This window comes from Heptranchias perlo, chromosome 28 (genome assembly GCF_035084215.1).
Source record: "Heptranchias perlo isolate sHepPer1 chromosome 28, sHepPer1.hap1, whole genome shotgun sequence".
NCBI lineage: Eukaryota > Metazoa > Chordata > Chondrichthyes > Hexanchiformes > Hexanchidae > Heptranchias > Heptranchias perlo.
Window position 1 is genome coordinate 26,210,484 of NC_090352.1, and position 26,511 is coordinate 26,236,994.

A 26,511-nucleotide genomic window follows, 5' to 3' on the forward strand; every position below is an offset into this window, starting at 1 on the left:
ATAATTTATTTTCTTTAAATTGGTCTAAGGTTTTTTTCTCTAGTCTTTTGCCTTTCCCAGGAGAATGAAAGGAGATGGGTGTAAAAGTTACAGCATGCCAAGATAGGACAGGCTCGATGGACCAAGAGGTCTATTGCTGTCCTTTTCATATTTCCATAAGACGCTTAACGCTGGTGAAACTGATCCTTTTTTTAAAAAGGAAGCTGCACCAGAGTTCTCGCCTTCTTCAATGAAAATTGCTCAGGTGGGGAGAAAAGCTAAGTGGAGAATTACCCATCATGGTTTGTGCTAGCATGACTGGGGGGAAAAGGAAACGGCTCGTAATTCAGAATTCCAAAAATCCTAGATGTTTTCATGTTGTTACTCTACCTGCAACAAAAAGGCGTGGATGACTGTTGCTCTTTTTAAGAAATGGCTGTCACTTTGACCTGATGCATGGCATCACAAGGCAAGAAAGTCACCTCAACAGTTCACAACTGTGAGCTCATATGAAATGCCGAATCTGAAAGAAGAATCCACTAACAACTGTTTTCAGCACTGTAAATTCGTTCCACCAGCAGAGGAAGCAGCTGCACCTAACTCAGTCAAGGATCTTGCACGGGCACAAATTGCCATCTCTGAAGCAGCAAGCCTCTTTGAGCATGAGTTCTCTGTTGAGCCTTCAAGCAGACAATGTCAGTGTTGCTAAGGAAGTCCTAACATCTGGATTGCTGACCGATATGGAAATTGTTGATGCAGTGTGGGAGGATGTCACAGCTAATGGGAATGAGCGAGACAGAAGCCCAAATGAATGGATCCAGCCCCGCCAAGGCCATGGCATTCACTTCTGTGCGATTGAAGAAGAATGCTGTTTTAGATGGCTGACAAGTCGCAGAACAAAAAGATATTTATGATGGTGAGGTCTTCGCGTCAAAATTCTCCAAATAAAAACTGTGCAGCATTATAATAAACTAAATTAAGATCAAAAAGAAAACTAAAAGAGGAAAGTAATCAACAAAATAGAAGTGAGGTATATTTACTGCGAGGAGATAAAACAGTTTTAAAAAAAGAGGGAATTGGGTGTGGGCAGCTGAGGCACTTTAAATAAACAAAAATGTTGGACATTAAACACAAAAAGTAATTAGAAATAAAGAATGTTTCTGCATGTTAAGCTCTACTTTTGGGGTGACATGCCTCCTCAATACAAATGCATTTATCTTCCTTTCCTGCAAGTTGGGTGTCTTCACACACAATCACTGGCCAAACAAATTGGTCATCTGTTTCGAGATTTCCTCTGCCAACACAGCTCTGAAACCTGCTGAGAGACATACAAAAGGAGCCTTCCATAATATCCAGCGGTGCTTAGAGACCACTTCACATGACTACAAAAAAAAGGTACAGCTGAGATTGGGAACTTCAAAGTCAGAGATCATAGGTCAAAGCTTCATCCATTGCTCGATAGCAGAGTGCATTTTGTTTCCAATGCCTAAGAATTCAATTCTACAAATGTATCATGTTTTCAGATACATTCCAAAACCTTTATAGCAAAAAAATGATTGTACCTGCTCTAGCATCTGAATAGTCCCAGCTTGTTCATCTAGCTCCTCTTCCTGGTCCTTGACTTTGGCCTCCAACTCACGCGACTGCTTCTTCACTTTAGCAAGTGAAGCCTCATCCTTAGATTCTTGAGAGGATAGATCCTGCAGTTCTGCATCCAGACGCTCCACCTTCTGGGTGACAGTGATGATCTCAGAGTCCTTGTCCTAGTATTCAATATAAAGAGAAAAAAAATCAACAATTTATGAGTTACATTTGAAACAATAGCTGTAAATGAATTATTTGGCTATGATCTAATGGGTAATTCAGATGACACTATAGCTAATTTCATTTTATTGTGTGGTTAATGAAATTCAGAACACAGCAATTAACTCAATTAATTATTTTATAAAACAAACAGGCTTTGTTTGACAAGACTGAAAAGACAGAACTGGTCCATCCTGCAGTTCATAGGAGCTTAACTTATATTCTGCTTTGAGATCACCAGCTGAAGGGATATACTGGCTGTTAACTGATCTCCCACATCTTAAGAAAATATTGGAGTATAATAGATGAGAAACAACAGTTAGATTGAGTGCATGTGAAAAATAGATCCAGAATTTTCTGATAAAGAATAAATTTCATATTTTGTAACATTTTGGGTACAGAAAACATTTTCAACGACAGCCTCAGCTGGAGTATTGCGTCCAATTCTGGGCACCACACTTTAGGAAGGATGTCAAGGTCTTGGAGAAGGTGCAGAGGAGATTTACTATAATGATACCAGGGATGAGGGACTTCAGTTATATGGAGAGATTGGAGAAGCTGGGATTGTTCTCCTTAAAGCAGAGAAGGTTAAGGGGAGATTTAATACAGATGTTCAAAATCATGAAGGATTTAATAGAGTAAACAAAGAAAAATTGTTTCCCCTGGCAGGAGGATCAGTAACCAGGGGACACAGATTTAAGATAATTGGCAAAAGAACCAGAGGGGAGATGAGGAGAAATTATTTTATGCAGCGAGTAGTTATTATCTGAAATGCACTGCCTGGAAGGGTGGTGGAATCAGATTCAATAGTAACTTTCAAAAGGGAATTGGATATATATTTGAAAAAGGAAAAATTTGCAGGGCTATGGGACTAATTGGATAATCCTTCCAAAGAGCCGGCACAGGCACAATGAGCCGAATGGCAGCCTTCTTTGCTGTATGGTTCAATGACAGCACGAGCGCTGTAAATGCCTCATAAATGCTAGAAAGAACGTCAATACAGTTTGGAACACAAAAAGCAAATGTCTGTCAGCACGCTGTGAAATTTGCTCAACAAAATGAAGTAATACATTTTGCCTACCAGCTTACACAGATCAAAAATTCTTCTGGCCCTTGGTTTCCAATAATTTGCAGATGCTTAAATCTTGTTAGTCTTTCAAATGTGGCTAAACTATTGACTTATTACAACTTTCATTTTGGTGAGCTATAAAGTTAATTTTCTACCTTAAATCTATATAGGCAATAACAAGTATACAGAATTATTTTATAATACTATAAGATTTGTCTCATCATGTTACAAATGTATACAATATTTTATTTACAGATACTGCTCAGATCTGACAAGCTACTGAAGTTATCTTTTATTATAACCACGGTAGTACATACATCCAGTTGTTGTTTTAGGCTGAATATCTCTGCTATAAAACCATCTCTTTCTCTGCTCAGTTTCTCTTTATGGATCTTCTCTCTTTGAGCTTCATCTTGTGCCTGGGACAACTCCCCATCAAATCTGGAACACAAAAGTTAAAGAAAACATTATGACAACAAAAGATACAATTCTAACTTGCTGTTAGCAACAGAGTGTTACATCTGGAGCATATGGCTACGGCATTATGAAAATCTATTTTCTTCTAATGTATTTCAGTGGTTTAGATAGGGAATACTTCATTTTGAAGAGTATATTGATACATATGTGTGCATGTGTGGTTGAAAGGGGACAAATACAGGACAGGAAATCTTTTTGAACTCTCTCTAACTACAACAATACAGATCAGGTATAATCTGATGACACAAATTACTTAGGACTTTACATATGACATGATTTTACAGCAATAATAGTTATGCTATGTTTTAAAGAAAAATGCAAATCATGTACATTATGAAATAATGATTGAAAAATTACTTCTTTCTCCATTTTTACTGGTCACAGGTACAAATTACTTTACAAAAAAAAAGTGTGCACGCCACTGGAACTCTAACTCCTGGTTTTACACCTGCAAGCCTGGATGTGCAAACAATCTTTTCGTAAATTGTTCCCTCTCCTCAGGCACAGTCCTCCCTTCCTTTCAAAATTGCCGTCATCACCTCCCTCAAAAAGCCCACTCTGCACCCCTCTATTCTTGCAAACTACTGCCCCATCTCCAATCTCCCTTTGCTTTCCAACGCCCTTGAGCCTTCTCACCTCCTAAATTTGTGCTCATCTCTCCCACAACTACCTAATTAAATCTGTAATCAGGGTTTCTGCTCCTCCAACACCAAAATGATCCTAAGCAAAGTTCCGAACAACATTCACAGTTACCATCACTGTGGAGCATTACCCCTCCTCAATCGCTCTGCAGCCTTTCACACTGTCAACCACGCCATGTTTCTCCAATGCCTCGCCTCCATTATCCAGCTCAGTAGGAGTGCCTTCATTTGGTTCCACTCTTTACTATCCATTTGTAGTCTGAGCATATCCAGTAATGGCTTTTCTGTCTGTGACCCACACTGTTGCCTCCGAAGACCCCAAATTTTTATCCTTGGCCCTTCCTCTATTATAATACTGCCCCTTGGTGACATAATCTGCAAACGGTCAGCTTCAAACATGTATGCTGATGACATCTTGCTCTATCTCTCCACCATCTCTCTCAACCCCCCCCTCCCCCACTGCCTCTGTGACGTCAAACTGTTTGTCGATATCAAGTCTTGCATGAGCCGTAATTTCCTCCAGTTAAATCTTCGTAAGACAGAAGTTGTTCCCTACATGCTGAAAAATTTACTTAAGCAAATATACATTCCACTAGTGTGAAGGGTGAATAAACTGAATGTGGTTCAAATGACTTAAAACACTTTTTTTTAAAAAAGCAATAAGAAAGGCCATTGCATTGTTTCAAAAGGCATGATCATGAAATGCTACTTAATTGTTTCACAAATGTATGATATGCAGTAGTGCCAGCCCCATGGATACAGCATTACCAGCAGTTGAGATTTCATAAAAGCAACATTTTCAAAAGCCATTTTTAAAATAAGATAATGCCGGCCTATTTTTCTCCAGTCCCTCAGACCAGTGGTTTTGTTCCACAATTTCCAAAATTTTAGTCAATTAAATTGAGAAATCAGAGAGTGTGGCTGGATGTTTGGAAATATTACTTTTCCTCAGGATTCTGGAGTTGGTAGATAGGACTGACTTCATGCAGTTCTTCAAGGCAGTAGATGCAGTTTTGGAAAGCAACACAATTGAAATAGAAGGAAGGTAACAAAAATTATTCTGGGAAATAACTGAAGGGTTTGGGGCCTCTTGAAGTTTGCCTTTGAGGGGTGGGAGAGGAATGTTGATACAGGATTCCTGAATTGGCTCTGGGTCACTGTGTCTTTTGCCCATCTTAGGACATGGAAGGGAGAGGGGGAGAGAGGTATATGGGAATAAATCCAGCAAAACAAATGGGGCGAGCGTATACAGGCCTTAATGGCCTTTTCTCAACCTACGTACATAAGATAACATTCAGCTTTTTATATTACCTTTACTATCAGTAAATTGTAAGTACTAATTTGAAATGTATCCAAGATTGTTATTCAGCCTTTGGTGAATAGACTTTTATAACTTAGTTTTAAAGATTATATATTCTCATTTTGGGCTGTATGAATTAACTCACTTTCGCTGCTTCTTTTCCAATTCATGGTTTCGCCCTTGTTGACCTTCAAGGTGCAGCTTGGTGTCTTGCAATTCTGATGTTAGTCGCTGGGATTTTTTCTTCAGCTGCTGAACGCTGCGTTGCATTTCCTCATTATCAGCTTGCAAATCTGCAACCTGCAGGCATGAGAGCAAGTCTGAGGTCTTGGATATTAATGTATGTACATCAAGACTAATTAAAAAAAGGACAACGGCAGCAAGTAGATAGGAACTACACCACCTTCATGTCCCCTCCAAGTTACATACCATCCCTACTTGGAAATATATCGCTGTTCCTTCAGCGTCTCTGGGTCAAAATCCTGGAACTCCCTACCTAACAGCACTGTGGGAGAACATTCACCACGTGGATTACAGCGGTTTAAGGCGGCGGCTCACCACCACCTTCTCAAGGGCAATTAGGGATGGGCAATAAATGCTGGCCTTGCCAGCTACGCCCACATCCCATGAACGAATAATAAAAAAATTAGACCTGCAAGACCTAGTTCTGATTGTTTTTAAAAAGGCACCAGTTTACTAGTTGTAATATTCTCAGCTTCCATTTTATTTTGGAAAATAATCTGCATATTGTGCAGCCAAACTACAACAGCCTTAAATGCAAATTTGCATCAGAAAGTTGAAGTATTTGGATTTAACCAAGTTTTTTTAAAAAAAAGTGATAAATGGAGGCTGAATAAGCAAACATGGTTAACATAGAACAAATGAGACCCAAGTATTTTTTTAAATTACAAATGTCCTAAAATTATGTTTCCTACCCTCCTCTCTCTATTCTGGTTGCCTTTCAAATGGTTGAAATAAGACTTACGTTTGATCTAGCTTCTCTGCACATCATTCCAAGAAGCAGCTTTAAAAAATAGAAAAATTGCATCCACACTGCTTATTTATTAGGCCAACAAGGGAGGTGCTGAAGAAGTAGCGTCTGAATGTGACAAAAGTGTGGTTAAGAGTGGAAGTGAGGATAGGGTAGAGATGGAGACAAGTTATGTTGCTGTGGTGGTACATAAGAATATAAGAAATAGGAGCAGAAGTAGGCCATACAGCCCCTCGAGCCTGCTCCACCATTCAATAAGATCTTGGCTGATCTTCTACCTCAACTCCATATCCCCATATCCCTCGATTCCTTTAGCGTCCATAAATCTATCAATCTCAATCTTGCATGTGCTCAATGATTGAGCATCCACAGCCCTCCGGGGTAGAGAATTCCAAAGATTCACAACCCTCTCAGTGAAGGCATTTTTCCTCATCTCAGTCCTAAATGGCCGACCCCTTATCCTGAGACTATGACCCCTAGTTTGAGACTCTCCAGCCAGGGGAAACAGCATCTCAGCATCTACCCTATCAAGCCCTCTAAGAATTTTATATGTTTCAATGAGATCACCTCTCATTCTTCTGAACTCGAGAATATAGGCCATTTTACTCAATCTCTCCTCATAGGACAACCCTCTCATCCAAGGAATCAATCTGGTGAACCTTTGTTGCACTGCCTCTAAGGCGAGTATATCGTTCCTTAGAAAAGGAGACCAAAACGGTACACAGTACTCAAGGAGTGGTCTCACCAGAGCCCTATACAATAGCAGCAAGAACTTATTACTCTTAAAGGAAGCAAGCGGTTTTGATAATGGATAGGATATGAGGTTTGAAGCTCAACACACTAAGCATAATACAAACAAAAGAAACATTGAGTAGTTTTATTCAATAAAATGAGATGAGTCATAAGGAATAAAAGCTGTACAGTGAGATGATGTCTCAAGGGAGGCTTTTGTCGCACAATGTCCTGAATCGGGATGGTGGATAATAGGAGTTTAGATAATTAAAGTTCCATTGTATAATTTGTGCTGTTAACGTATGGCATTGTTATGTTTACAGTACTATTAATTCAGCAAAATATGGGTTAATCTTCTCAACCAAAAAATTTTAAAAAGGAACACTCATGAAAATATAATGCACTGTCATAAATTATTTAGAGTCCACGTCTCTAATTGCAAACAGAAGCTTTCTCAGTACATTACTGACATTTAAATAATACCAGAATCCAAAATTTGTTTCAAGTAGATGAGCAAATGTTTTCAGCTACCAGGAAAAGAAAATGAATTCCTTCTACACGTACAGAAATAACCTTCGTGACTAACTGTGCTTTACTTGTTCTATACTGATGAAAATCATTTTCCAGAAATTCGCAAGTAGTCTGGTACCAGTTTTAAATACTGGTTATGAAAATAAAAATTTCAAATAAGAGTGTTATGTGAATGAAGAATATTTCAAATTTTAAATGCAGTTTCCTGCAAGACATGTTTTTAGGGGTTTCCTAGCAGTGGCAATTGAGAAAACTGGTAGATCCAAGCTTTTGTTCATTCACTACATGGCATCCAGTGCCAATGCTCCAAGGCATAGCACCACCTCTAGAGTTTTAATATCCAACTATAAATTTCTGCAAAAACTGTGATTATGGCTTTAAAAGCACTATTATTCTTTTTCCTCACTTTTCGCTCCAGTTGCCTTTTGTTCTGTAATTCAACCTCTAGTTTGTCCTCAAATTCCTGATGCATTCGCTTTTTGGTGAAATCTATCTCTCTTATTGCACGCTCGTACTTCAGTCGCCATTCTCCACCTATGGAAGGTAAATAAAAGAGATATGCTATAAGCTGAATTTGTGTCATTTAAATTCACATATATATCTAAATATTATCCAAGAATCAGCAGAAATAAGATCTTACGTTATGAAAGTGAAGAAATGCTTTTAAATGAAAAGGCCAGTTCAAGCGGCAGAAAACTACAGTCCTGCGCTGGAGGACCTAGGTTTGAATCTCTGCTTTGATGAATATTCAAACTTGCCTAAATTTCAACTTGGAAATCTCAACTATGCAATTATGATGGTTCTTGGACAGGTAATTGAAGAGCTAATGAAAGTAGAAGACTATTATTGGGTGACAAAAAAATCTGAAGCTGCATCTATCCTGTTTCTTGAGCATCTGAAACAGAGTGGAAATGGTTGAATGGTTGAGAAAGCCACAATTGAGAGTATCATGCTATTCACGACAGGGTTATTGGAATGGGGAAAAATTCAAGAGACTTCCATGTGTTTTTATTTTAAAACAGAAGTGTCTAAAACAAAGTCAAACAATCTCCATGAAACTGAGCAACTAACCAGAATCGTCGTCATCCAATTCTCCATTTATCTCTGCTGCTTTGATAAGCCGAGCTTCCATCACTTCCATTTCCATTGAATCCATTTGCTTCTTCATTCCATCATATTTGGCCTGAAGTATAAGATGTTTACAATAATGAATAATCGTTCTCAGAATCTATATAGTGAATTAAATAACTGGAATTGCTTCACATACTTACATATGTACACATTAAAATTTTATACTGTAAAAGCATGTCCTGGTAACAAATTAAGCTGGTCTTATACAGGGGAAAAACCAGCTATTGAACAGAGGCTGAGTTAAAAACTGGTTCTACAATGAAAAAACCTCACTGAAAGTCACAGATAAATCATTATCTTTTTTATTTTTCAATTACATACCTTGGTACATATCAAAAACAATACTGTAATGGCTGCCAGAGTTTCAAGATTACAGAACATTTAACCCACCTGCAACTCTTTCATTTCTTTCTCTAATCGAAGTCTGTCTGCAGTTTCTGTTTCTAGAAGTTGAGATGCTGATTCACCAGTGTTTCTCTCATCTGTTAATTCTGATGACAGTTCTCCAAGCTGTTATTGAAATCAAATAATCAAAACTTCTGTCCATACTACATTTTATTTGGAAAAATGTATATTATTGTAAAATATCAATATAGATATTGATATAGATCTGCAGGTGGAGTGTCTGTAATCTATTGCTTAAAATAGGCTCATTTTGAACCTGAAAATGATTTTAGATCCAAATTAATGTGCAGCAAATTAACAATGCTTCAACTTGCAGGTCAAACTGGTTTTACTTTGACTCAGAATATGCAAACAAGAAATCAGAAATGGAAGTGGATAGAAAACTCCACAATGTTTGTTAGACAAGAATGAGTTCAAGTATTGGTGCATGTACCCAACTGATATTATGCTGCTCAGTGTGTACACTACATGCACCAAACTTCTTTCCTTTGAAGTATGCACCAGCATTTTTGCGCAATGCTGGTAAACAGTTGTTCTTAAGTCTCCTTATATTGGATCCAGAAATACTTTATGCTGTGTACTGTATTCTCAATTTTTAAAAATTATACTTTACACTATAGTTTTTACAGATTATTTGGTACACATTAAGAAAACCGTATTTACTCTTGCAAAACAAAAGTGATTTATTCATCATTCCCCTAAAGCATTAGGTTAAGGAAGAAAGTAAATAATCTGTACTCAACAATGGAATCAACTGGATCCTAAACAAACTGAATGTCAATATGCAAACCCACAATACTCTAGAATTTGGCAACTCTCTGCTCACACTTGATAAAGGTTTTTCCCCCAGAGCTAACCAAACATTACATTTGAAATGTTCATTAGCATATTATAATCTACAAAAGATTACCACTTTGTTATTCATTGATTAAATCACAGGTTGCACAAAATTACTTTTTTTTCCTCCATATGTGTTTTGCAACTTTGATTTGTATTACTTAAGCAATTCAAGTTACCTGCATTTTGGTTCTTAATTGCATTTATTGAAACAATAATAAATTAAAATAAAATGCAGCCTTAATATCTTAGATGAAAGTACATCAAAGTAGCTTGGAGTTGTTGATCTTAACTGAATGGGATTTCAATTAATTTTAAGTAGGCTTCCACTTCTGAATATTTACTACCTGCTCCAATTCAGTCACTTTGATGTGTAATAATGGCCCTGCTCTGAGATACAGGCATAATATTTGGGAAAGCTTAATGTTTTGATTTCACATACCATTTGCAGTGCTGCATCAAATAAACTATGCTGACAATCCCAAATTAATGATTGTTGCACAGACTGCAATACCACATGTATGAAAGGGTCACAAGTATAATCTTACCCTGCTTTCTAAACGATCACTGGTTAGCCGTAACTCATTGCGCTCCTTTTCAACCCGTTCTACTTTGCTGCGTAGCTGCTGAATCTCCTCCTAATAAAGAGAGACACCATATTTACCAGTTAGCTCTTATATATTGGGTTTTGAAATGAAATGCAAACTTAACCTTAACTTTCAAAAGTTTAAGATATTTTAATTGGAAATTTAAACAACTTTTGTTCAAAGTACCAGGGTAGTTAATCAGGCCTGAAATTACAGTAAATTTAGAATGTTTTATATTTTTCATATCATAGCAAAATTTAATGGACACTATTACAAACCAACTTATATTTACATCTACACCTGAATATATGAAAATTTAATGCAAAACTTTAAAACTAGTGGCAATCAGTGTTCAAATAAATTCGTGTAGCTTCATTTTCAATCTCTCCAACATAAGCGGTGGCAGGGTTTGGTGGTGAGATGCCAGTGTACATAGAGTTTTATCAATTTCAAACCATCTAGAAAGGTGGTGAATGCAGGTAAGAGAAAACTGAAGCACATAACAATCTACGTATGCAATCAAATAGAATGATAAAGCTTACATTTAAAAAATGTTGACACAACAGGGATTATATTTCATGAATGAGTGAGTCTTGTGCTCATTAATCTTTCCAATAATTGAAACTTTTAATCAAATTTCAAACATTAGTTGAAAAATTGCCATTTGCTTTCATAGAGTACATATTAATTTTGACAAATATGTTGAAGCAGCACATCTTTTCCATATAACTCATTTTGAATGTATTGTCATGGGAGAAAATGACAATAAAAATTAGAGATCTTAATACTAACTTCACAGAATTGCAATGAAGCTATAACTTTCACTGTTTCCCAGTGCCACAGTGAGTCTATCTAGTGAGTAGCTGAGCTACACAGACTACAAAAGTTGCATATTTGACCCCTGACAAAACCAGCCATGAGACTGTTGGGACAGTACAGTTGGCCTCAGCACCCTTAGACTGGCGGGGAGGCGGTGAGGAAGGAGGGTAAAAGAACAAAATTGGTTCGGTTCCCCACTCCTGATCACTATGCATCAAAGCCAGCTGGGTGAGGGAGAGAGAGAAAAATATATTGTGTGTGTGCGCATGTGAGGTATATACAGATATACATAGACACACCCATCCTACAGCGAATGGAATCAGGCTTCACTGTGATCAAAATGCCTGCCATCACTCACTGTCAAATAGTCACAATGTTAAATAACAGATAACATTAAACAAATCCTTATGATAATTTAAATTGTTTAACATTGTACGTGTAAGCTTAAACTATTAAAAAAAATTCAGCAACATTTCATGTATGTGTCATCTATGACTCGTCCAAACTAAAATATGTCAAATTAAAGAGAGTCTAAAGCACTTACATCTTTGCCCCGTATTTGTTCTTCTGTTAACTGAACCTCAATTAGTGGCCGAACTGTAGTGAATACCTTCCACCACGGCCAGTTCTTAACTCCTTTGTTCTTTTTAATGTTTTTCTGGATGCAGCGAATAGCTAATTCCTGAATCTGAAAGAGAATCCATTAAATTAGCTTTAGTCAAATTGTTCCTGAGCTATCAACATAACTTCAGATCAGTTAATTAAACACTTTCAAGAAGATACTCTTTAAAAGAGTGGTAGAAATCTTTCTGCAATTACAATACAAAGTGGACCAATTATAGCACGCCATAGCATGCTAAACAGAGTTTCAGCTTTATAAAGGTGGGAATTCCAAGTTTAAACTGTGCCAAGCTGTTATTCAAGAGTGAAATATGAATACAAATATAACTGTTTAGAACTAGCTTCGCATTTGGTTTGTGAAGCTCTTGCTAACATTATACCTTTCTCTTCTTGAAATATTGCCGTGCAAGGTATCCTCTGCAAGCTGCTTGGAAAAGTGTGATATTCCTTCTGGTCTGTTCATCCCTTTGTTCTTCCAATTTAACCAGAGTTCCTGCTCTGAAAAACACCTAAGATCAACAAAATGAAAATGTAAACAATTAGATAACTTTGCATTCAACACACTGTCGCAAGACTTGTATTCTTTTATTAATTGATAGGATCGGAAATATAATGTTCACCAGCTTGAGTTTAAATTTAATTCAGGAGTAAAATGCAACTAAAAATATTATCTTTTTAGCCACCATCAAAACTTTACAATTCCATTACTCTGTAGTCCTGACATTCAAATTAGATTTTATATCCTCGTCTTCATAATTGCCTGTGACTTCATTTATGTACTTCATCATTCAAACTAAAATGTAAGATTGTTTGACTCAAAGAATCATAAATCCAATACTTAGATGTAGTTACTATAAAGCAATTTCATACAATGATGCTCACTTACACTGAACTCATATCATGAAAATTTCTATTGCCCCTTTTATTTACCATGCAACTAAATGAATAAAAGTTCAGCTCAAGCAAAATTACTCTGCTCTAATAGTAAACATCTGGGCACTAGTCTTTTGTTTAGCTTAATTATCAATGGAAACCAACACATCCAGTAATAAGTGTTGTCTCAGCTTACTGATCAATTATCTTAATTGTACTTTTAAACGGTATTCATTCCAATTCACCTACTTGAAACCATTAGATGCAAGACTATAATCCTTTTTGCAAAACAAACAATCACTTTCAATTTAGACTCACAGCTAAAGATGTACAAATCCAGTACAATTCTGGAGAATCAATCAATGCAGTAAATTTAAGTTAAGCAGTTTACTGTAAATCTTCTCAACCTGCCTATTTTGCAAAATTTCAAAAAATATCAGTAAGGACCATTCAAACCAGCCAACTTTGCATATAGTAAAACCCATTTGGCATGAACAGGTTCCACTATAATACAGTAATTAACCAGAATAGATGCATTAATTGAGAAATAATTATAATCTTTGTTAACCTTTCAACCTGAGCTTTTTCATAAATATACATATAGAATATTTTCTTCCACTGCCAACCCCTTCCCTAGGTACTCAAATCACTTTAAACACGAGTGCTGTAATTGACCAACAGGAAAGATACAGATGTATTATGGGTCGACTTGTCCTTGGAAACTTGTTCCCTTCTGTCCCTCATCCATTTGATACCTCCCTGTTTGCTTCAGAGATGAGGGTTCACCAAGGGCAGAATTATGTTGGGAACTTGTGTTAACACACTGTGGTACAGAACATTCGTGCATCACAAGGCATATACAGGCCATCAAAAAAAAGGTAATTTTATTTAATGCAGCTTAGGCTGAAATATTCAAATTAAACTTGATCTCCCATTGTAAATATGGCATACAGGGGAAAATTCATTGAACCTGCAGTCCTAATGATTTTGGAACCAGCATTGTATTTTCTCTGACAGTAGTAACCTGTGTTGCCCTATCATGTTCGATTCTTTCATTTTATGTCATTTTTAAAAAGATTTTTTTTATTTTCTTGCTCAAAAAAGTTACAAAAAAACATTAATTCTCCACTTTTTAACAGCACATTAACAAAATGGTGATTGATCATTTTTTTTAAATTAGGAATTGAGTCCAATTGAAAGAAGTTCATTCTTTTTGGTAAAAAATTTGCCAATGAAGACAGCAGGAATGTGCTAGCACTGCCAAGTTCAAAAATTGTCTTTTCCTATACAGAAGTCCCCACCTAAAAGTTCCATTATAGATTACATTGTACACAATGAAAAAACTGAAGAAATGTTCAACATGATTCTCGAATCAAGGTACCAGCCTATCAACAATTATGAAAGATCATGAGTTGGGGCAATGCATCAACGTTCTCGTCGCGCCTCCTGCGAGTAATCGAATTATTGATGAAACTAATGATGCAACCAGCAGACCAAATCAGAGAATCTTGAGATCCTAGTCAATTGGCTAATAATAATGCCGAATCTTCCAGCCAGACAGGTGCCTTTCAGGCCATAGCTGCGAATTCTACAACTTAACGTCGAGAGTCTCTCAGCGGCGAAGCATTCAATCATGAGCACTATTGCTATCCAAAGCAAGGTTGACACAATTTGTCTTGAAGAAACTCTCATTGCAACAGATGAAGATGGTTGCTTCGCTGTTAATGGATTTGATTTAGTGTGCACTAGTATACATCCCAGCATCAACCTCACAATACCTGCATTCTTGTCCTTAGTCCCAGGAATACATCTGCCTACATCAGGCCCTGGGCACTGCCATTCCTAGTTGCGAGATAACAAGAAACCAAACTCGCTTGATCCCTGCTTGAACTTGGGCCATGCATCCCATTCCAGCTCTCACTTCGCCCAACTGCTCCGTTCTCTGCCTCGATCTGACTGTTATCCTCCCATGCTTCATTTCCTGGCCTCTGCCATGGGTCCACCAGTATATATAAAATACTAGTCAAATTTTATATAAAATTGTTCATCTGGTTCAGATTTTATAGCCAAGTTTCTGGCAAAAAAAATACTTTTTATGAAGAGGACAACAAAGGGGGCATTGACCACAAAATAGAAACTTAGATGCTCTGAAAAGGTAGCCCCACATTCACTAACATTCACAAACACAGATTATCTAAACTTGCAAAAAAAAAGGGAGAAATGTCCCCTCCTTGTGCTGAGCTATCCTTGTGAAATTATGCTAAATTTGCAATTTTATTTTGCGTCATTGCACTGTTTTGAAGGATTCATGACTGTGCCACTAACATATGAACAGTTAACACAAATGTCATGAGTGCATAACCATTCACATCATTCATTCTACCGCTGCGAAAAAAATGATGCAAGTTGCAGAATCAGCAACTTACAAAATAAAAAAAACACTGGAGGAAATTTTTTTCTGACCTAGAATCAGTCACCAGAACACTGGAGAATAAATGCATACCAATTATTTGCTATTTTTTGACAATCAACCCCTCTACCCACTTCCCCATGCACAGTCTAAAAAATGAATTGTTACTATTATTTTACTCATCTCAGATTCCAGAAAATAAATGCAAGGGGAAGAAAACTAAACACAGCAACACAAACAAATGTCCTTTCCCTAGTTTTCTCTCTTTTCCCACATATTATCGTCTAGATTATTTGAATGGCTTTTTGAAGGCAATGTTTATTCTGGGGTATCTGCATGACATTCGTGGTTCACCTGATCCTGACATATCCTCTTCTTTTTCATCCCTTTACCCTAAATTAATCAAACTCACCCTGCACCTGCTTTTTTTTCTCCCCAAATTATTTACTTTCTGTATACTATGTATTTGGATCTATGCATTATCTTTTTGCAAAAGTACTGTTTCTCCAACATTTTTGGAATGTTCCATAATCTACAAGGATGAGTCAATAAAATTGTTTTCTAATCATGCAATCAAATGATAACTGCAACTGGATACAACATGTACACAAGAGTTGTATATTGAAGTTTGCAGATGACACTAAGTTGGGAGGTGCAGATGGGAGCAGGAACTTACAAAGGAACAGATAGATAAAGTGAGTGGGCCAAACTGTGGCAAATGGAGTTCAATGTGGGGTAGTGTGAGGTCATCCACTTTCAATCCAAAGAAAGACAAATTGGAGTATTTTCTAAATGGTGAGAAACTAGGAAATATGGAGGAGCAAAGAGATTTGGATGTCTATGTACACAAATCACTAAAAGCTAGTGGACAGGTACAAAAAGCAATCAAAAAGGCTAATGGAATGTTGGCCTTTATCTCAAGGGGGTTAGAATACAAAGGGGAGGAAGTTATACTTCAGTTGTACAGAGCCTTGGTCAGGCCCCTTGGAGTACTGAGTTCAGTTCTGGGCACCGCATCTCAGGAAGGATATATATGCCTTGGAGGGGGTGCAGCACAGATTCGTCAAAATGTTACTGGAGCTAAAAGGATTAAATTATGAGGACAGATTGCATAAACTGGGCTTGTATTCCCTTGAGTATAGAAGAATGAGGGGTGATCTGATTTAGGTGTTTAAAATAATAAAAGGATTCGATAGGGTAGATAAAGAGAAACTGTTTCCTCTGGTGGGAGAATCCAGAACAAGGGGACATAATCTTAAAATTAGAGCCAGGTCATTCAGGAGTTAAATCAGGAAGCCCTTCTTCATATGAAAGGTAGCAGAAATCTGGAATTCTCTTTCCCAAAAGGCTGTGGATGCTGGGTCAATTGAAACTTTCAAGACTGAGATCAATAGGTTTTTGTTAGGAAAGGGTATCAAGGGATATGTATCCTGGGATATGGAGCAAAGGCAGGTAAATGGAATTGAGGTACAGGTCAGTCATGATCTAATTGAATGGCGGAACAGATTCGAGGGACTGAATGGCCTACTCTTGTTTCTATATTCCTATGCACTTTGCACTCCCTTAAGAATGAGGTGGAAAGAATTACCATCTTCAGTAAAGCATTTTTAAAACTCTGCTACATATAGTAATGGTATTATTTCCTGGTAATCAACTTGCAGTAATTACAAAATAGTGATTTATCATTCAGTGCAAACATAAATAATACAGTGCATCCGCCACAAAGCACATTTCCAGCAATAGTCATAATTATCACAAAAGAAAATACAAGTGAGGGAGGCCATTGTTTTGCAATAATGTAAGAAAACAGACCCAAACAGAGCAATACTTTTTATTAAATCTATAGCATACATTGCCCTAAAAAAACTTCAATATATGGGAGTTATTTTAAGATTAATTTCACTTTCAGGCTCAGAAGACGCCAACCCCTTTGTGAGATAACGTGCTTTGTAATCATGTCCAGCTGTTGAAAATTAACTCATTTAATACGCCCTACAATTTTATAAAAAATGGTTTTAAAAAGCCATAAAGTTACATAGAATTACAACATGGAAGCAGGCTCTTCGGCCCAACCAGTATGTGTTGGTCTTTATCTTCCAAGTAAGCAGTCATCCCAATCCCATATCCCTTTATTCCCCTTTTCTTCAACTTCCTATCCAATTTGCTCTTAAATATTGACATGGTCTCAGCTTCAAATATTAATTCTGGTAGTTCATTCCACAGCCTCACAACTCTACGTATTAAAAAAGTTCAACTACTCTCTGTCCTAAATCTTCTCCACTTGATTTTATATCTATGTCCCCTTGTTCTAATCCCTACATTCACTGGAAATGATTTGTTTCCATCTACCCTGTCCCATTCCTTCATAATTTTTAAACCTTTATTAAATCACCCCTTAATCGCCTTTGTTCCAACAAAAATAGCCCAAATTTTCAGGTCTTACATAATTGTATTTCCTCATATCAGGCAGCATCCTAATAAAACAGTCCCAAACTGCACAAAGATTTAAATTTAAACCTTTTTCAAAGGTATTTTTGAAAGTGGATGAACAAAAGACATTTATCAGAATTTTCCCCTCCCTTTTTTCTTTCTCCCCACATCACATAAAATCCCAGCTGAGGCCGTAAGTGACCTGCTCCCAAGACTTCTGCAATACACTCTTAAAAACATGCATGAAAGTAGCTCATGTTGATTTTTCCACTGGGTTTCCCTCCCTGTTTTAGGAGAGTACTGTAGCTCTCACCCTATGCCTCCCAACAGTAGAGTAATGGATGATAATGCACTGTCCTACTAATCTATGACTCAGCATGATGGGGCTCATATGCATCATACCACCCTACCTTTTTCAATTTTTAAAAAAATGATTAGTAAACTATAAAGAATTTTAATACAATAACCAGTGGCAAAAGGCTGTGGATGCTGAGTCAATTGACATTTTCAAGACTGAAATAGATAGATTTTTGTTAGGTAAGAATATCAAGGGATATGGAGCAAAATCAGGTAAATGGAGTTGAGGTGCAGATCAGCCATCATCTAATGGAATGACAGAACCCTAGGCTCGAGGGGCTGAATGACCTTCTCCTGTGTCTATGTTCCCATGGTCCTATATCACTGTTCACAGTTACAACATGTATTGTGCTATCCACAATAGATTTGGTTGACACTTGTGGGAAAAACAAGCTTTCTGGCAATGCTTTAATTTATTGAACAGGGAAGGTCTTTTCCCTCACTGAACAGAAAATAAAATCTGTTTATTCAACTAGTCCATTGATTTAGTCCATTGATTTTCTTGCTTTTGTCATTCAAAAACTGTCTCTAATCATCTGAACAACATACAATACTGCAACATGCTTCATCAGGTACTGCTTGGTATTGTAATCTGAGACCACTCAACTGTTAAGGTTACGCATTGTAGACAACAAAGTAGCACGAGCGGCTTATTAAAAATAACTAAACTAAAGAACATGCATATTAAAAACAATCCTCAACTATTTGGTTTCAACAGATTTCAGACTACATTGTTGAAAATTCAGAGATAACAGAATGCAGCAAAAAAGTTGTAAAGAAACGTTACCATCATGTCACCTTTTCTAATCGTATCAGAATTTCTGGATAGAAGGATCTACCTCCTATAACGAAATCCAATGAATGTACTCTCCTGTCTGCATCCTCACATTACTCAGTACTGAATGACTTTCCATGGTTTTATGCAGCAATGTTGTTTTTCCTCCTTAAATACTTATGCATTTAAAATTAGGTGAGTGGGATTGCTAGTAAAATAGCACTATTGTTATCAGCAGGATTTAAAAGGTCAAAAATCACTATGGATTAAAAAGCAAAGAATGAGTACATTTTCCACCAAATGAAGTGAGACATTTTAAGTCCCACAGCAAACATTACTCTTAAAAGGATAGGACCATCAACTATGGCTAGGGGGTTACTTTAATACTAAAATACTGTCTGTTTTTAGTTAATCTACCACTAGGAACCCAAGATTTTTAGGCATCAGATGTTTACTCATAAACAAGGGAGATTTATGTTATTTTCACAACTGGCCTGTTAAACATGTGCTTCATATAGGTTTTGATAAATTAGTCTCTGAGACTTCTATGCCAATGAGGGTTATTTACCAGAGGCATGTAGAAATTGTAGGTTTTTGGTATTGAGATATCTAGTAATTATTAATACAAATTTGCCGTAGTCATATCCTTGTGTAGTTCAAAATATGGAACCCTGTAATTAAACTCCTCAAAATTGTTGGCAGTAATTGCTACAATTTGCATTAAATTCATTTGAATGTTTGACAGCAAGAAGCCCAAATTTATTGTAACAAAATTGTTAATTAAGATGACTTCAAATGACATTATAAACTTTTGTTCAAAGACACTTCAGGAGATTCTAATATTCCACCTTTCACATCCCATATCTTAGATTCTGCTACAGTATTTATTTTGAATGAGTAGTGTGGTTTTAGTAGCAGTGTTTTTATATAAAGAAATCTGTAACTGAAAACTACAATAAACTTGTAAAATATATGGAAGCAATACAAAGTCCAATGTATTACTAAGCCATAACACAATGGAGTAGACTTCCGTTGCCTGCCCCCGCCCCCCACCCCAGCCAGCGGAGAGCGGCCTCCAGCCACCTGACAGTCCCGATGGGAGACCTGGTCCCTTTTGAGGGCTGGGCCTCACTAGCATAGGGCTGTTGAGCCGTGGGTGGAAAACAAGTGCTATGGGACAGCCCGCTGGCTCTGGGTCGCCACAATATCGATCAGCCCTGCTGGCCTCCGGGCCAAAAGATAGGTAGGCCTAGGCAGAACCCGGTGTGGCAGCAGCCCAGGTTGTTTTTGTGGAGCATGGAGGAGCAGTCTTGCTTCACCCAGCCCCACAAAAATAAAATTAAACTTAACTGCTGTGCTCCTCTTTGTCTGGACTGCCAACTGATTCTGGGCAGAGTATACATGGCACTGCTCTGCCCAGCACTGCCTAAAATGGCAATCAGGGTTCTATGACTATTAAAAGAGCAACTGCCTGACTCAGGCTGGCACATTAGCCAGCCAGTGGTAGGCCGTAGGGAAGATAGGGATGACTACAAAGTCAGTGGGAATGGGGCAGTTAAATCATTCCCCACTATTCTTGGGGCACCACCATCCCACTTCTGCCAGATGGGATGCCTCAATATCTCCCATATCACATCTGGAATCTGATCAAACAAGTTACCAAAGTCCAAGTAGTTGTATTAGAATAAATGAAAAAAAGAGTTTTGAGATCAAAACCCTACCTCCATTTTTACTAAGTTAGAAGTATTTAATAGTATTCACCTAAGTTATGCTATCATGTCAAAAATTGTACTTGTGTTGTAGTATATATACTTTGTAAAAATGGAACTGTTCTCCCTTTGAAGCTCTTGAGCTCTTAGTTACTCTGAGTCTTGAACCAATCTGATAATCCACTTAACCTTTATAATTGGAAAAAAAAACAGGTTTCAAACATCTCTCTTGATCGCTCATATTACCTGTACATGGAAACAATGGCTCCCACTCACAGAGCTGGTTTTCACTCAAATTTGCCAAATAGCACTCTTAATTCAAATTATACAACACTATTTGTCAGATCATATGTAGAATGCAACTCCATGGAGAGTAAGAAGCAACGCTTTTCACATCCTCAGAATGTGCAAGTGCTTTACAATGTTAAATTACTTTTGAAGGGCAATCACTTGTGTAGGCAAATACAGCAACCAATTTCAGTACAAGGTCCCACAAACAGTAAATGAACGAGTGTGTGTGTGTGTGTGTGTGTGTGTGTGTGTGTGAGAGAAATATTTCAGCTTACTATAAAGAGCATGTTAATCATAAGTATAGAACTACTTGCATCCTGTTTCTTGCTTAATGCAATTTGTACTATTGTGCAAATAACCAAACATGAATATATAAATGCACATTAAAATAGTGTTGCTTGTAAAACACTGCAGTAAAAATCTGCAATACGATATTTTAAATACAAGAATGTGGCATTTAATACTATAATTTTAACAATGTCAGTTTTTTAAAAAATATGCTCATTTCTATCATTCTACAATTATGTTACATCATCTTAGTGGTTCAAGAAACAGATACATTTCGACTTCTACATTTCTAATCACCTATATTAAATCAACATAGTGTAACATTAATAATTTTGCACAATCAACTTTGTTAGCTATATAATAAAATCTCAATTGCAACTGTACAAACTCAATATTTTCTAGTACAATATTGCAATTTCAAGGTTTAAAATTTAAGTCAGAATTGTTCTAAATATGCTCAGAAAAGTCCATTAAGCAAAACTTTTCAAGTAGCAGTGGAGTTTCTGTAATATAATTCCTTTTATAATATGCACTTCAACTCTATGAATATGTACATATGTATAAAAACATTTGTGAGCTTTCCATTAAATTTTTAGATCGATTGAAGTACAAAACAGATTTTAAAAACTGCAGTTAATTCAATCTTACATTGATGTGCCTACAAATGACTTTAGGGAAACTGATATACAAGAATTTCTTCAAAAATCTTCGGATTACTGAAATTGCACTCTAAATATTTTCACTATAGCAATACTGCAGTTTTGTGACTTGTAATACATCTGGCTCCATGTTTGTACTTTAACTGTGAAAGTACAATTAGTTTTTCGACATTTGAATTTGCAGAATAAAAAAAGTTCAGTTTTGTAGTTAAAGTTAACAAACTTAAAGAGATATGCTTGGCTGTTCTCATGCTTGCATCTTTCAACAATGATTTTCCACAATAGTTTTCTTGCTCACAAAAGAATCTTTTAACATGTTTAAAAAAGTCTTTGTTGTAATTTTGTACATGCAAAAACAAGCTATTGAAACCATTGATTTTTTTTTAAGAAAGGTTATCTTTTAAAACAAAACAAAAAAGGAACCTGATTTGCATCATTTTTCATGGAGAAGAGGTTCTATTTGAATTGACACTTACTGGTCTTAAATTAGCACACAACCTTTTATGCTGCAAGGAAAGTACAGGACAGAAGCCATAATAGCATGAAGATAACCCCATTGGTGCATAGGGTGCCTATTCTATCATAGTGGTTGTTCGGGTATTGATCCTAGAGGATGGTCTTCCAGGAATATTGCTGGTTCTGAGTAATGCTTGAGGAATGCTTGACTAGATATTATTCTTGTGATATCATTTCCCCCGCACCCCTCCCCCCACCACCCCCAACCTCCCTCATTGGTTTGGTTTCTCTTTTTTGCTTGCATGGAGGATGAGTCTGTGACCACTAAGTGAATCCAGGGTTTGGCTAGTTCACTATTAATTTTCCCCTATCCCCCACTGAAAAACACAAGCAAAGCTGTGCATACACAGAATATTACAAAGTCAACAATATGTGCAATAGCACTTTGAAAGACAGGAAAACTTAAGATGTTGCTGTCTTGAGCATGATCAAGCATTCTTTTTTAAAAATCAACAACCAACTAGGTTTAAGTTCTGTAATCAGAAGCAGGCTAAACTCAGCTTTTGAAACTCAGCTGTATCACTTGTTCCACCACAAATACAACAAAATCTGATCATAGCTTGTCGTAGGTGGGTACTGGCTTTGACATCTTAGCCTAAAAGCATCTGGCGCACACTATATATGATTAGTAACAAATGAAAGATGTATAAAACGATTTCTAAAACAACAACTTGAAATTTTGAAGACTATTTCTCAAACACATTTATTGATATTTCTCTGGATATAGTATCACATATATATCAAAACATTTTTAATCATTTGGAAATACTCCGGTTTCAAATACTTCTTCGAAAACTACATAAAGAAATATGTTAAACCCTTGCCTGTGTAAGTCTCTTACATATTCCTCCATCTATTTTTCCATGTTTTTTTTTGCCCCAAGTCAGTCGACTTTTAATTACTTTTTCTCCTTACTGGCGCAGTGAATCATGCTTTCTTCCCAGTCCAATTCAGACTCGTAATTATTTCCTTTGACACATTGTTCATTCCAAAGCACAGAAATTCTTAAATGCATTATGGTCACCAAAAAGGAACTGGTGCAATTCCAGATGCTCAAAGCTAAAGCTTTGGTGCCGTAAAACAGGAACTAATGAACTGGCTGCTTTTTTAAAAGGGTATAGAATCTATAATTGGGAAAAAATATATACCAAGGAATCAACAAAAAACATGCCTACTTGAGGAAATGGAGGAAATTGTGGATGGGCTTGTGCAGAGAGCAGAAAAAGTGCTGGTGTGTAGCCCACATGGGAATTCATGACATAAGAAATAGCAAAAAGCACAAAGAAAACAAAAGGATAGTCAAATAATAGGTGGAGCCACTTTGACAAAGGAGGCCAATGAGAAGGAATGACAGTGGTACTTAAGTAATTTGCCTCTGTTTTTACAGAGGAAGGTGAAAATAGGACAACAGCTGTATCTGAGGAAGATGTAGAAGAGTCATTACTGGAGATAAATATTCAAAAGGCAATTGTAATGAAAAAGTTAATGTGGCTAAGTAGAAGTCACCAGGCCCAGAAGATATCTATCTTAGAACATTAAGGCATGCTTGGGAGGACGTAGCACAGGCACTGAGCATATAGTTTACAAAAATATTCTTGAAATGGGAATTGTGGCAAAGGACTATAGGGTAATGTTACACCCCTCAAGTCTATAATATGGGATAAAATTAGTGAACACTTGGAAAGGCATGGGCAAATCAGGGGCACTGAATATGAATTTATAAAAGGTAAATTGTGCTTGTTTAATGCAATTGAATTTTTTTGAGGAAATCACAGATGAAGTGAATGCAATGGATGTTGTATATAAATTTTCAGAAGGTGTTTGATAAAGTACCACACAGTAGGCTTGTTGCAAAAATAAAAGATAACTGGAATTGAAGGGAATCTGGCCACATGGATAAGCAGATGGCTAGGGGACAGAAAGTAGAGACTAGGGTAAATTAATGTTTTCCTGTTTAGCATGACGCGGGTAGTATTTGCCATTGTTCAAGTTGCTCAGGCTACGATCAGACAGGTAAGATGATTCCTTAAGGAAATATTATAGGAATATACTAAATCAAACTTTTAACCTTTGGTCCCAAATGGTGTATGCGGTAAAGAGCTATATGACTGGAACCTAATTTGTTAGGCGTGAAGCACTTTGGTACATCCTCAGGACGTGAGAGAAGGTGCTACATAAATGCAAGTTCACGTTCTTTCTTTCTCTTTCAATGATTAATTATCTTTGTCTTTGGCTGTACAAATCCCTTGTTTCAAAGAGCTATTGGTAACTAAATGTTCTATAAAATACTTGCTTTTCTCTAATATCTATTGCTACTACAGACCTAATTCTTCTAATTCATATGATTAACCATGCAATTTTAACCAATACTGTTCATTATACCAACTTCTAAGACATTCAAACTTTATTGAACTATATAAACTTTTTTTTAAAAAAAACTGCAAGAACTAGATTCTTGAGAATAGTAAAACTGCTTTATTAAAGCTCGACTGTGCCAGAGTAAAAACATTTCTCTTTTATGCAATTCTACTCCGCACTAAAAGAATCCAGTAATTTCAAACTGTACAAAAACCTAACCTGAACAATTGACTTCAAATACTTACATGATAAAACAATTCAATGCTACCTGCTAGATACAAAATAAAACTAACTTCAGTCTTAACTATAATCAAAGTCAGTGCATTAGCTGTACAGTTGCAAACTTTTAATGTTTGATTAAGAGATGCTTTAGTATATATCAACTCAAAGTGGTAAAAAGAAAATTCCAAATGCTGGAAATCTTAAAAAAAAGAGTAAATCAGTCAGCATTTGAAGAGACATAAAAAAGGATGTTAAGATTTGAGGTGGGGTCCTAAACATCGGCCCGGAATTTGCTCCAAAAATAACAGAGAGCTGAACAGTGCTCACCGTTATTTAAAGGCAAATGGAAGAGCAACTTCCAGCGAGCGCAGATGCGCAGACAAATGCAGAAATCCAGAAGTTGCTCTACGAGATGCCCTGCTCATCTGAAAGCTGCGCAGGAAGGATAGATTGCCGGCTGGATCCCAGTTGGGATGAATAGACCAGCGCAAAATTGCTTTCCTGCACAGATGGAAAAGGTACGCTCAGTTTTTTTAGGTCTAAGCTAACTTTTAACGGCGTGGTAAGTCTTAATGACTGCCAAACAACCTCTCTCTGAAAATTAACTTTTAAAAATGTGGCGTCTCATTCCTTCAGATTTTAATTATTGTTGGCCATTTAAAAAATATATACTTTAAAAATTTTTTTTTAACTTTCTCTTTGTCTCTTAATTCAAAATTTCTTACTCTCGGCTTTATCTAACGGATTTTACATTGAATTTACTGCTGTAGCTTGCACTTCCAGGTTCTCACTCTTGTCAAAGATGCTTCAATCTGATTGGTTGAGGGGACAGACAGTTCCTTTCTCCGCTCACACAGCTCACAGATGCCCAGGAGAGGACGCTGCACTTTTTTCAGCTCTCCACTGCAGCAAGGTGCCGCCCAGAAGCCCATGGATAGTTTGTGGGTAAATTTAAATCTAACGAGCGGGCGCATTCGTTTGCTGCTCAGCGCAAATTCCAGGCCTATGTTAATTTCTCTCTCGACACTGAAAGACCTGCTGTGTATTTGCAGCATTTTCTATTTCAATTCTTAAAGTACCAAATAATAGCTCTTGTTTTATTAGCGATAAAGAGTTGACCCTATCTATTCAGCAAGGCAGGGGTTAAAAAAGTGCCATTGGTTCCTGTGAGACAAAAAAGCAATAGGAACACTTGTAGGCTACTTATCTTGCTTATCTGCTCATACTACTCCTTTTAAAAATCATAGTATTTACCCGACTAAGGCCCATGTGGTAACTGCTCTTCTCTAAATCCAGTGACTCCAGAAGCTCTTCTACTGCCTAAAAGTGAAAAAGAAACATTTGTTGTAAATATCAAGTACAGATTAGGTTACATTTTTTTTCCAAATTTACCCTTTTTAATGTTATGTATATTCTCTAAAAGTAGTTGTTTCCACGTCAGAATTTTACTGTAAGGACACAATGAATAAACAAAATGGTTTTAAAAAAAACCTTTGCTATGTGACTTCTTGCCAAGTCACGCACCAACTGTGACCAAAAGTGTGGCTGCAGAGCCCTCAAACAGTTCAACTTTGGAGATACAGAAGCGTGGAGTATGGATTATTCTGCCTCCAATTCTCCTGGGGGCTTTACCATCTGCACCCCCACCTCTTCATCAGTACCAGCTATAATATGACTACTAACTTGTGTTAATCATGTTT

At 36.9% G+C, this 26,511-nt stretch overlaps 1 protein-coding gene across 6 annotated transcripts in view; it reads right to left on the reverse strand.

The window, feature by feature from the left end:
* Positions 1 to 26,511, reverse strand: part of myo18ab (myosin XVIIIA b) — a 204,240-nt gene that overhangs the window by 36,606 nt on the left and 141,123 nt on the right. For all 6 annotated transcript variants that reach the window (XM_068008247.1, XM_068008246.1, XM_068008243.1 and 3 more), the window contains 10 exons: positions 26,066 to 26,131; positions 12,304 to 12,432; positions 11,847 to 11,990; positions 10,445 to 10,534; positions 9,045 to 9,164; positions 8,595 to 8,706; positions 7,930 to 8,057; positions 5,415 to 5,569; positions 3,169 to 3,292; positions 1,542 to 1,742 (listed from right to left, as the gene is read on the reverse strand). In XM_068008247.1, coding sequence (XP_067864348.1) covers positions 1,542 to 1,742; positions 3,169 to 3,292; positions 5,415 to 5,569; positions 7,930 to 8,057; positions 8,595 to 8,706; positions 9,045 to 9,164; positions 10,445 to 10,534; positions 11,847 to 11,990; positions 12,304 to 12,432; positions 26,066 to 26,131 — 1,269 coding nt within the window. The remainder of the gene's footprint in view (positions 1 to 1,541; positions 1,743 to 3,168; positions 3,293 to 5,414; positions 5,570 to 7,929; positions 8,058 to 8,594; positions 8,707 to 9,044; positions 9,165 to 10,444; positions 10,535 to 11,846; positions 11,991 to 12,303; positions 12,433 to 26,065; positions 26,132 to 26,511) is intronic.